Source organism: Diachasma alloeum, unplaced genomic scaffold (genome assembly GCF_001412515.2).
Source record: "Diachasma alloeum isolate Michigan unplaced genomic scaffold, Dall2.0 Dall_scaffold_00760, whole genome shotgun sequence".
Classification (NCBI taxonomy): Eukaryota; Metazoa; Arthropoda; class Insecta; order Hymenoptera; family Braconidae; genus Diachasma; species Diachasma alloeum.
In genome coordinates, this window is record NW_021680890.1 from 80868 (window position 1) to 93539 (window position 12672).

The 12672-nt window shown below is 38.1% G+C and overlaps 4 protein-coding genes across 5 annotated transcripts in view; 2 read left to right on the plus strand and 2 right to left on the minus strand.

Annotated features, from left to right (window-relative positions):
* LOC107044612 (E3 ubiquitin-protein ligase RNF185) overlaps positions 1–2936 on the plus strand; it is a 3402-nt gene extending 466 nt beyond the window's left edge. The window contains exons 2-5 of the mRNA XM_015266556.2: positions 126–284; positions 1889–2020; positions 2106–2278; positions 2408–2936. Coding sequence (XP_015122042.1) covers positions 136–284; positions 1889–2020; positions 2106–2278; positions 2408–2505 — 552 coding nt within the window. The 5' untranslated portion in view covers positions 126–135 and the 3' untranslated portion in view covers positions 2506–2936. The remainder of the gene's footprint in view (positions 1–125; positions 285–1888; positions 2021–2105; positions 2279–2407) is intronic.
* Positions 2937–2959: 23 nt separating this feature from the next.
* LOC107044613 (selenoprotein M) lies at positions 2960–4248 on the minus strand. The gene is made up of 3 exons (XM_015266557.2): positions 4018–4248; positions 3831–3901; positions 2960–3307 (listed from the first exon to the last, which is right to left on the minus strand). Exons 1-3 carry the CDS (start codon positions 4102–4104, stop codon positions 3133–3135), a joined length of 333 nt encoding a protein of 110 aa, XP_015122043.1. The 5' UTR covers positions 4105–4248; the 3' UTR covers positions 2960–3132.
* On the plus strand, positions 3900–7810 carry LOC107044611 (pre-mRNA-processing factor 19). The gene is made up of 6 exons (XM_015266555.2): positions 3900–4296; positions 4655–4804; positions 4999–5468; positions 5813–6199; positions 6685–7025; positions 7536–7810. The coding sequence occupies exons 1-6, from the start codon at positions 4278–4280 to the stop codon at positions 7678–7680; spliced, it is 1512 nt and encodes a 503-aa protein (XP_015122041.1). The 5' UTR covers positions 3900–4277; the 3' UTR covers positions 7681–7810.
* A 2153-nt stretch (positions 7811–9963) lies between these two features.
* Positions 9964–12672, minus strand: part of LOC107044607 (receptor-type guanylate cyclase Gyc76C) — a 34300-nt gene continuing 31591 nt past the window's right edge. For both annotated transcript variants that reach the window (XM_015266550.1, XM_015266551.1), the window contains one exon: positions 9964–12670. In XM_015266550.1, coding sequence (XP_015122036.1) covers positions 11768–12670 — 903 coding nt within the window. In that variant the 3' untranslated portion in view covers positions 9964–11767. The remainder of the gene's footprint in view (positions 12671–12672) is intronic.

Sequence of the window (12672 nt, forward strand, 5' to 3'; positions counted from 1 at the left end):
GGGGGGGGGGGGGGGGGGGGGGGGGGGGGGGGGGGTGCTGTCAAACTGGATGACGATGACGATGACGATGACGATTTGATGGAGATTTGAGAATACTTGGGGTAATGGGAGTCTTTTGGATTCAGGTCTGGGAGGATGGGGACTGTGGAGGAGCAGCCGGGACCTTCCAAGCCCAGTGATCTTGGTGGGAAGGAGAAGGAGAAGGACGACAGGATGTTCGAGTGTAATATTTGTCTAGACACTGCCAAGGATGCGGTAGTCAGCATGTGCGGACACTTGTTTTGGTGAGTAGATTTTTATGGCGAATGGGCTGTTGAGAAAAATTAAATTTGAGTGATGACACTTCACTGGGAAAATTGTGGTGGGAATTTCCACTTTGGACTGAGGAAGTGATATTGTTGACTATGAAGGAGTTAGGATGTCACTGACTTGTAATTAAATTCTTTTGTTGACGGTTTTTACTCGAGGAATTTTCAGTGCATGATAATTGTTGATGGATTGAATGTTTAGATAGGTGCGCAGTAGTCAATAATCAGTAGTCAAGTGGCAAAACGTATTCTCAAACACTTAGTTATCTCGATGATGAGGGATTCTATGGACAAATAATGGCGAAAGACATTTTTTACTGAAACTAATAGTGTTCGAGATAATTGCACTATTATCAAAAATTATTTTCTTAAATTGTAAATTATCTCCGTGATGACTGATTTTAGATAAAAAAAAAAAAAAAAGTCAAGGTCTCTAGGCATTTCTCGGAGAACCACTCGTTTTCGAGACGAATGGACAATCAACAAAAATGGAATTTGAGTCATGACACTTCACTACGAAAATTGTCTAGTAAATTCCCACTTCGAACAGACAAAATAATCATCAACTCTTGTGAACTTCGGGGGGAAATTGTTTGTTGAAATTCGATAAATCGCATCTCATTTTCAATATATTTGCATAATCTTTAAAACGACCTTTGACGCGTCCAAACCGCATCGTTCGACCCCAAGAAATTACAGATCAAAACAGAAGCACTCTCCTTCCCTCTCCCCTCGCTCTCCAAATTTCACCTCTGTATTGGAAAGGTCATGATAATTTCTTCAATCGTCAATGTTTTTATTCGCCATTCGTCTTGGGGAAGTATGTGAGAGTGGCGTGATGTAAAAAAATAAGTGAATATTTATAGAGCTCGAAGTCGGGGGCAAGATATCTTATATATTGTCTCTTATCTCCAGTATGTTATAAGATGCTTATCATGCGAGCAGAATGAATCCCGTTCCCGGAAGTAAACCTCCACTCACGATTTCTCAATCTCCGGAACAAGCCCATCATTTTTTATTTTATGGGGTCACATTTCCAAAGTAAACATTTTAAATAAAAAATCTAGGGAATTTTTTGGAATGTCCGGAAAAGGTAATAGAAAGTTTTTTTTTCAAAATTTTTGAAAAAATATGAGCAGTAACAATTGCGAATTCGTATTTTGAAATTCAACTCCTACACAGCTAATTTCGTTATTATTTTAATAAAAAATTGCACCATCTATGTAAAATAGCCCGAAAAATATTTCTGAAAGAATCGAAAATATGTTTTTAATATTTTAAGGATAATTTTCCTGCCTATTTTACGTGAATAGCACAAATTTTTCTATTTTTCGTCGAGTCGAATTACAAAAAAATAATTCGTAATTGTTATTGTACACATTTTTTCAAAAATTTTGAAAAAAACCTTTGTAGCTCAAAAATTTGAGGCCCTGGACGAATTTTAACATTTTACGCATCTGCGTCTACCCTTAATATAATAAGAATAAGAATTAATTTTTTGACCTGTGGGATATTTTGTTTTGACTTGAATATATATTCTTCTTTATTAATGATTTATTAATTTATTTTTTTTATTACAGTTGGCCATGTCTTCATCAATGGTTAGAAACAAGACCAGCGAGACAAGTGTGTCCAGTTTGCAAAGCAGCAATTAGCAAAGAAAAGGTTATTCCACTGTATGGGAGGGGTGCAGCCAAGCAGGAAGATCCAAGGTAATTAATAATCCTCATGAATGACGTGGGACTCAGTGCGATGGGTTTTATTGACTGGGGCCTTCTTTATTTTTGCAATTCACAGAAATAATGTTCCACCTCGTCCAGTGGGCCAGAGGACAGAGCCAGAGGGTGGTACCACGTTCTCAGGACTGGGATTTGCGGATGGAGGATTCCACATGTCCTTTGGCATTGGGGGGTATCCCTTCGCCTTCTTCACGTCGACGTTCAATTTTGGAGAGACTCGACCAAGTGCTGGTGAGTGGGATTGACAAGTTTTTTTTTTTTGTGGAAAATGTCTCATGTTGAAGATTACTCTCTCCACCCAAAATATTGATTTACTAGTCAATTTTTCCAGCACAACGCTAACATTATCATCTTTTCCAGTACCCAGAGGCACTCCCCAGTTCGAAGACGACGTCTTCATCTCAAAGATATTCCTCTGGCTGGCGATAATCTTCATCGGGTGGCTCCTGATGGCGTAACCAAATCTTCCTCCCCAATTATTCGGTTTAAATCCACTATAATACACTCTGCATCAACTGTATAATCAATACCCAACTATTTCATAAACAAAGGTGTACCCAATGATCTATCGACTTGTGAATTTGAAAGAGACGACAACCGAGTTGAGCTGTATATATCCGAGGTATTCGAGGTCTAGGGAGATCAGTTAAAAGGTAGAACAACCCATCTCCCAACCCTAGCTTTAAGAATAATTAATTATAAGAGATTTCAATTTTATTCGTTGGAAGAAATTCAATGAAATTGTACGTGGGTTTGTGTACATACTATAAGTAATTGTTGACATCATTTAAATTTTCATTTTATTTATCATCCAGGGAATATAATAAAGACACTTGAGCAATGATAAATACTGAAATTGTGGATTCAATAAAGAAATGAAATTGAATAATTCCATGCGTTTGGGAAATTTTTTGGAATTTTCTGCTTCAATTATTTCGTAATATTGAATAAAAAGGAGTGAAAGACATTGAGAGGAGAGATTAAATTATTTTATTGTGCTGTTGCAGTTGTCTAAAAAATAAAATACAAAAACTTTTTGATTTAATTGTTGATTAGTTTTGAGGAGGTGTCGAGTTTTAATAGGCTTAGATCTCGTCTTTGGAGCGCTTGTTACGGGCGAAACCCTTCGCCTGGAGGAGCTCGTTGCACTCTTCTCTGGTGAGTCTGGAGAGTTGGAGGCGCTCTACCTCCTCGTTGTTCTTGTCGTAGAGGACGAGCTCGGGAACAGCTCCCTGGATGTGCTTGAACTCTGTTCGATCACTGGATCTCAAGTGATAAGGAAATTATAATTTGAGGCCTGGGTGGATTATCTTGGTTGTTTTTTTTATTTTCATAATCTGAAATGGTCTCCAATTGCTATTCAGTTTGCTATAGCCCTGGAGTCTCCAAAAATTATGATTGTGAAATGAACATTATCATGATAAATGATACAAATGATAGCATTCTTGTGACATTTTCTCCTAAAACAACTCACTATCGAGATAATTGGTTAATTGAACAAAAACATCAGATTGGATTCAACGTAATTAAATCTGTCATTATTGCTCCATTGGAGAAGATCTCACGGGAATCCCTTGTTGAAGATTTGAGGAGTTCTCCACAAAAAATGTCCCCTAAAATCCAACCATCACTGAGAGAACCTCCCTCACTAGAATCATCAAAATGAAAAAAATATCTTCAAACTCGAATATCTCGACATCGGCGGAGTGAAATCCAAAAAAGTTGTTTGCCCCTTCTCATTTCACCAACACTTCTGCACGAAAAATAATCATTAAAAGGATACTACAGCGGCAAATCCTCGAAAATGAACTGCTTGACATCAGGAAGACGATTCAGGGAGCACCCAGAGCAGCTCTGAAACCCAAAAAACCTGTCAATTCACCCCGAACACTCCCCAAACCCCGAATTGACCTAGAACCTCCAATAACCCCAAAGCTGATAATCAACAGCAATAAGAATAATAATAATACCTCGACAATGGCATGTACGTAGGCACTACCACTGGCCGAAACCCCCGCGCAGATCCCCATGAGTACAATAACACAAATTCCCTTCATTTTTTTATATTTTCGATTTTTTTTCACTGTCAAGTTGCTCTTGTTCGAACGATTCTTCCTGAGATTATTCAGTATTCTCCACTGTATATAACCCCTCAGCCAAGGACGCCCAGCAACGCCATTAGAACAACGAACGTCACAGGCGTCACAGAGCACCCGATAAACGTGGCGCAATGGCGTTCTCATGTTCAAGTAAGTTTTTTTTTCATAATTTTATTGTTTTTTCGAGAGTAAAGATTTTTCTGGATAATTTATTATTGACTTTTCAGGAGTTTTCGGCTAGAGAATTGCTCTTTTTTTTTGGTAGCTTGGGGGGGAGTCTTAGGGCCGGTGGGTGGGTAACCTCAAAAGAGCGTCTGAGGGATTTAAAAAACAACATGGGATAAATTATTGGAGTATTTGTTCGTTTTAGTTTATTTATTAATTTTTTTCGCTGGGGTTTTATATCGGAGGAGTGTGTGAGAGAATTTTGGAGGAAAAACACATTTGGAAGTGTTTTTTTGCTGGATATTTAGGGTGTTGCTTTGACTTATGAAGGGGTTTGTTTCAGTTTCGAATGAAGTGCCAGAGCATCCAGTTGTCTCACCAGTCTCTGGGTGCATTTTCGAGAAGAGATTGATTGAAAAATATGTTGCTGATAATGGAGTTGATCCCATCAATGGGAAGGAACTGACTGTTGAGCAGTTGATCGAAATTAATGGTGAGTTTTAGGTCAAGAGAAATTATTGACTGTTTCATTTCAACGATGAATTCAGGATTTTTCAAAAATTTTTACTCATTCGAGCTAAAAAAGAACTTGGTAATTAATTTTTAAGCGGAGATTAATAATCTCAATTTGGAAACCCAAAAAAAAATGATTGAATATTTATATCCATTCTCTCTCCTTTCCACCAGTAAGTCCAACAGTAAAACCAAAGCCGCCAAGTGCCACTTCAATCCCAGCGATCCTAAAGATCTTCCAGGACGAGTGGGACGCCCAGATGCTGCACGCATTCACCGTTCGCCAGCAGCTCCAGACCTGCAGGCAGGAGTTGTCCCACTCCTTGTACCAGCACGATGCAGCATGCAGAGTGATCGCGAGACTCACGAAGGAGCTGACAGCAGCCAGGGAGGCTCTGGCGACATTGAAGCCACAGGCGGGCATTGCTCCCACTGCCATTCCCCAGCCAGCAGTGGCAGTCGAGGCTGGAAGTGGTGCTATCCAGCCCACAGAGCAGGCTGGCATCACTGAGGATGTCATCCAGATACTCCAGGAGAGGGCGACTGTCCTCACGCAGGAGAGAAAGCGGAGAGGCAGGTCCATCCCTGAGGATCTACTGCCTGCTGAGAGCATCAGGACCTTCCAAACACTTGCTTCACACCCAGTGAGTGTTTTCTCCTTCCGAATGGAAGCTGCTTTCTAATCCGTCCATTCTTCCATTCTCTAATTTTTCGTGGAAATTACTTAGAATGATGCGATGGTTTTTGTCAAATAAATTTGACAATTCAATATTCATTTAAGGCTCCTTTTTATTTTGATAATCTGAAATGATCTCCAATTGCTATTCAGTTTTACATAGCTCAGTGTTCTCTCAGTGTAGGTGCGCTGTACATGGGACATATTGAGTCAAATCAACTTACAATAACGTGATGAATCATATAAAATCATAGTGAACTTTTTTAAAACTTAAACTGGAATAATTAATCTATTAATAATGGTCTATTTCAGGGTCTCCACAGTGCATCAGTGCCAGGAATTCTCGCTCTGGACATTCACGGTGCTGACACGAGTAAAATACTGACTGGAGGTGCTGACAAAAACGCCACAGTCTTCAATAAAGACACGGAGCAGGTGGTGGCTATTCTCAAGGGACACACCAAGAAGGTAACCAGAGTTATTTATCATCCTGATGAGGACGTCGTTATGACCGCATCTCCCGACTCGACGATTCGCATTTGGAACGTGGGGACGAGCCAGACTACTCTGCTACTGAGGGCTCACGACGCTCCAGTGACTGGACTGTCCCTTCATCCCACTGGGGATTATTTGCTGAGCTCTTCTCTGGATCAACACTGGGCTTTCTCGGACATCAGGACTGGGAGACTACTTACTAAGGTGAGGATTTTTTCTCAGGGATATAATCTTTCATTCAAAGGACGATGAGAGATTTAATCATCACTAACTGATGATTAAATTCTTTTGTTGATGATATTTTTTACTCGGAAAATTTTCATTGCATGTGGATCACGAATTTTTGAGAGAGATATTTATCGAGGAATTTGAATGTTTAGATAGGTACTCTGAAGATTATTCAGATATTTATTATTACCGAATGAGGTGAGAAGAGAATAATCAGTATGTAGTGAAGTGGTAAAATCAATTGTTCACGTATTCTCGACATTTTTTGGTAGAAATTTAATCAAACTCTCGAAACATTTCTCGTAGAACCACTCGTTTTCGAGATGAATGGACTGGAAAATTGAGAAAAATGAAATTTGAGTCATGACACTTGACTACAAAAATTGTCTAATAAATTTCCACTTGGAATAGAGAAAATAATCTTCAATCTTTCATCTTCTTCATCGGATTTTCCTCAACAGGTTGCAGGTCCAAGCAGTCAACCCCTGACCACTGCTCAATTCCACCCGGACGGTCTGATCTTCGGAACTGGAACCCAAGACTCTCAAGTCAAAATCTGGGATCTGAAGGAACAATCCAACGTCGCCAATTTCCCGGGACATTCTGGACCCATCTCAGCGATCAGTTTCTCAGAGAATGGATACTATCTGGCCACAGCTGCTGAGGACTGCTGCGTCAAGCTCTGGGATTTGAGGAAACTCAAGAACTTCAAGACTCTGCAGTTGGATGAGGGCTATGAGGTCAAGGATCTGTGCTTTGACCAGAGTGGTACATATCTAGCTGTTGCTGGGTCTGATGTCAGGTAAATTCATTCTCATTTTATTCTAATTAAATTTTCTTTCTATTCAATTTTAATTTAAATTGATTCCTCAATTTATTCCACTCACAGCCATCTTTGATTTAAAATTTATAATTTGTTGGGGGAACAATCGAGGAAATGAAAATGTATAGATCAAGCAAATGAATTAATAACAAATAATCACGGTGAAAATAATGAGGAGTTCCAGGAAAGAATGTTAAATTTTTTTTTTCGAGTTGAATTCTCAATAAAAGAAACCATCGCCATTTCCTGTCAAATCAATTCATTTTTAAGATAATTTCATAATTAATGAACAAAGGTCATTGATTAAGTTCTTTATCAGTGATTTTATGAAAAAATGTCATTCAACATTATTTTTTGGAAATTTAATTGTTTACAAAAACGGTCTAATGGCATTTTCTCGAAAATCCACTCATTAAGGAGTTAATCGCATATTTTTGTAAAATATCAGGGCTCATCATAATTAATGATCCCCTATTTTATAAATTCCAGAGTTTACTTATGCAAACAATGGCAAGAACTGAAGGTCCTCAACGATCACACAGCCACAGCAACGGGGGTTCGATTTGGCAGACATGCACAGTACTTGGCATCCACCAGCATGGACAGAACACTGAAACTTTATGGACTTCCCTAGGATAATAATTAATTTTCTCTCATTATTATTTCATTTTTCGACGCATCTCCGAGTAGTATTAAGGTCCATAAAGATAATGAAAATAACAACAGTAACGAATAATGAATAAACAATTTTAATAGTTTTAACATTGACCTGAGACTAATTTTGAAAATATTCAAGGCCCTCGAGGTACGCGAGGTACTCGATTGTTTTTCCATCTTAATAATGTAAAATATATCACAATTTCCAGTAGTCCCTAAAAATAATGATTGGACAATAAAAAAAAGTAGAAAAAAAACTCAACATTTTCAAAGAGCGTTTTTAATTTATCATGGTAATTAACGATTTGACAGCCATTGACTACTGTGACAAATGACGACCTAACAGCCATTAGATACATCAAATTATTAATTCGCAATTTCCTCCCTATCAGCTTTTTTTCAGCTTTTTTTTTATTGTACGAATAGTACAGATCACGTTTGAAAGATAATCCACCCGGGTACAGAGTGAATTTCAACAATTATTCTTTCATTTTGACGGCATTTTTTCAGGCTTTAAAATGAGCTCTGATTCTTTCACATCGCATCGTTCATTCGGAAGGTGTCGACCATTTAATGAGGTCTATTTTACCTCATCATTGTCCTCACAATGATTAATCATTAATCATTATTAATTATTAAATTCATTTTACTAGTTATTAATCATCATCATAATTAATTATCAATCATTATTAATGATGAGTGATTTATGATCATTAATAATGATTAATAATAAACAATTTTACTGACAAAAATGTTGATTACATCAATTATCATGAACAAGAAGAATTCCTTGAATGGTTCAGGAATTAATTCACAAGTCGCGAATTAAAAAATTATTTTCATACGCCGCGCGAAAAACAATCCCACTGCGCATCTCTCTTGCGCATATTCAAGATGGCGACTGGTTTCTAGTGCTGTACACAAGCGCTCGCCGTTTGTCTCCCGTATTTTCAATGAAAAATAACAGTAAAATTGCCTAAATAATTACTAAAAGACAATAATTCATTAATAATGAATCACAGTGATGATATTATCACGAAATTGAGGCCTATTTCTGCGTATTTGGAGCTCTAGACCCTCGGAAAACCGAAAGAAACTCGCGTCACTCCCCTGCGCAACTTCTCTGCGCACGCACATTGCAAATGGCGGCTGACGCAGAACAAAGGAATAACAGCTTGGCGTTTGTCCCACGTATTTTCGGTGAAAATCAAGGTAAAATCACCAAAATTATTATTAAAAGGACAATAATCAATGAATAATGATGGCTGGTGATGATTTTACTTTGAAATTGAAAATCATTTTGGTGAATTTCGACCTAACTGGAGCTTCTGAAAATTCAACAAAAAAAATTCAGCCTCGAGCCGAACGAAGCTTTTCGAGTTCTCTTTCTTGTTGTATTTTTTGGAGAAAAATGAGAGAACAATCGCCGGATGAACCATAAATAATGGAGAAAATCAATTTTTGAGTAATGAATGGACGATTTGAAAGTGGAGTGAGTACTGGAAGACGACTTGTCTGGACATGATCGACGGGTTTGTAACGCCGCAGGATGGCGCCTACTGGACAATTCCAGAGCTCCAGGAGAAGAGACGAGTGTTTTGGACGATTGTTCGTGGTTATTAACAATTCTAATTCATTGAAAATTTGATTAATTAGGGGGGAACGGATCAAGTGTGAGCGAGAAGGATTTTATCAGTGATTGATTTTCTGTAAAAAGTGTATCTAGGACTTTCGTTTCTACCGACGTAATGATAAATCCACAAGATGGAGACTTTCCCGCGTAATTCAGAGGTGTTTAATTGAAAAAATTAGTGATAGTGAAGTGAAGAAAAATGTTAATTAGTGTGGTGCGACGTCAAAAAAGTGAAAAATTCTCTTTTTTAGTCTTTAAAATTTCAATTTTTTTCCTCATGTGATCTCTATTATTTTTCGCGACTGGAAGTGTTAATTAGTGTATTAAAAAAGCTTGATAAAAATTCTAGAGTTATCGTTTTATTATTTTAAATCAGTGATAATAAAATCAATTGTTTTGTGAGTGCGAGTGCATCCTGATAAATGAAAAGTCCCAGGATTCCAATGGAAATTTGGCTCGAGAGCTGATGATGGAGCTGTTGAGTTCATCCAACACCGGTGAGTGATTCCAACCCACTCATTTATTTATTCTATCAATTTTTCGGCAAGTTGTCTCACTATTGGAGTCAGATAATTATAGGAAATTTGAGGGAAAGCAACAAAATTCTCTCAATTTTCTTTCATGTCATTTTTTTCATATCTTTCTTTCTTTAAATTTACACAATTATTATCTTTACATCGATATATTATTATTCAATTTATATACACTTGACGTCGATTCATTTGTTCTTAATCTTTACAACCTTACATATTTATATTTGTAAACGTTCTTTATAATTAATTACCTAGGAATATTTTAATCATTATTTTTTTTATCGGTTTTCCATTTATTTTGTATTAAACTAAGCACCTTAGGTACAAATTATAGTTCACTTTTCACAGCCATACGAAGAATTTGCTTTCCTTCAGTGAACAAAAAATAAACAGAAGTATTTGTGTGATGATAACTGATAATCAACAAAAAAAAAGAACAGTATGTCGACTTCAATATTTTCATCTGAGTGTGAATATTCTCTCGAATTAATAAAACATCGGGAAATTATTCTAATGAATTCGTTATCGTTTCGTCTCAAAAATTATATATAAAAAAAAAGTAATTTTGATTCTGCGACACACAACACGATTCTCTCGCTCTCGCAAATAAAAAATAAAAAATTTTTGAACCTTTTGGTGGGGATAAATGAAAAATAAATGGCCCGTGTCACATACTTTCGATAAAAATTAAACAAAAATATAAAGTTGAATGGAACTATACACTTTCGGTAACTGTAAATCATGTACATAAAAATTGCACTTAACTAATCGTTGTTCCGCGATAAAAACAATAAATTTCGGGGAATTTTCAGTGCAATGGATTTGTCATTTTGGAAATTCCAGTGTCACTCTGTTTCATTCGATATTATCAGTGGTGAAGGGGTAAAATGAATGAACTCGTAAAATTATTTCAATGAGTTATCGAAGTCTCTTGACTCAAATTTCGTTCTTGTCAATTGTCCATTAATCTCGAAAACGAGTGGTTCGACGAGAAATGTCATGAGACCTTGACATATTTTTTTTTCCTGAAACCAGTCATCAGTTTAACAAAATAATTTTTGTTGATAGTGCAATTATCTCCAACACTATTAGTTTCAGCAAAAAATGTCAAGAAAGCTTTTTGCAGAGGATTAAATATCTAACAAAAAACGTCTCTCGACATTGTTCCATAGAATCAGTTATCATCGAGATAATTCAATGTTTAAGAATACGTGAACAATTGATTTTGTTCATGTTCTGTTGTGTTCTACCTACCACTTCACTACTGATTATTCTCTTCTCACCTCATTCGGTAATAATAAATATCTGTAGAATCTTCTGAGTACCTATCTAACCACCATTCAAATTCCTCAATAAATATTCATCATTCTAAAAAATTCATCATTCACATGCAATGAAAATTACCCGAGTAAAAAATGGCAACAAAAGAATTTAATTATTTGTTAGTGATGCTCTTATCGTCCTTCACTGACTCATCACACCCATCATAACTGGCACCCTTCGTATTCACCAATTTTCCCCAGAAGTTGAGATAAGTTGAGGATTATTTTCTCTGTTCGAAGTGGAAATTTACGAGACTATTTTCGTAGCCAAGTTTCATGCCTAAAATTTCATTCAGATCACCTTGACATTTTCCCCCAAATGCTCAAATTGAGCAAAATGTGAACAATCATCTAGATGACAACCCCAATTTCAACAAAATTTCACTTTGTTAAATCTGCGGTTATCTTGACGGAAAATCTTGACTCTAACAGAAAATGTCAGAAGATGATTTTTGTAGTTGATGAAATTCCCCACAAAAACCTTTTCTCATAGTTCCCCCTAGACCCAACTCTTGTCAAGACAATCCCCTCAGAATAACTCCCAAGAATTTCAAACACTTACTCCCCCATAACGCTTCAAACAATGCTCTCCCTCTCCCCCTGCAGCTCATACCCAGCAATGACCCCTCTCCTAATCGACACTTCACTACTCCTCAGTCCATTTCCATTGAACAAATTCACCAGCCAACTTCTAATTGAATTTCTCGCCGAGCTCTTCTTATCAGGCACCCCATCCCCACTAACATTAGTCACCACGTGATCCAGTGATCTCCACCTCTTTACACCCCCCAGACCCTCCCCCTCCCCCTCCCCCTCACTCGTCCCCGTCATCTCTTCGTGCCCCAGGAGAGGAGCATTCACCTCCTCTTGGAAGTTCTCCTTGAGGATCACATCCCCATTGGGATAATTGTTGTTGAGACTCTTGAGATTTTCCTTGGAGCTCGTGAATTTCTCGCAGTTCTCGAGTGATCGAAAGCTCTTCTTCGGTTCTTTCCATCTCAAGTGAGGGGATTCACGGCGGAAATCACTGGGGAATGGATCCAGGGACTTGGACTCTCGAATTATTGTCGAGGGATAGTCGGAGGTGGTCGAGGAGGAGGCGATTGTCGACAAAACTCTCGCATTTTTGTTGAGTTTTGGCTTTCCCTCGAGAAAGAGATCGTCGAGGGCTAGTTTGATGTTTGCAGCCCTTATCTCTGCCTCTTCACTGACTGTTCCCTTGTCCAGGGTCGTTTTGGAGAGGCTGTCGATGAGGAAGAGGGGATTTCGCTCGAGTTTACCCAGTCGCAGGTGTCGGGGGACTGGGCTGGCATTACCACACTGGGAGACTGCGTCGTCTGGGCTCGGTCGGGGAACTGCACTCGTACGTCGTGAACCTGCACCCAGACCTCCCAGGAGGGACGCCTGGCGGGAGTCTGGGTTCAATTTGGGGCTTCGACGGGGTCGACAGAAGAGCGGGGCGAGGTCTCCCACGTCCACCT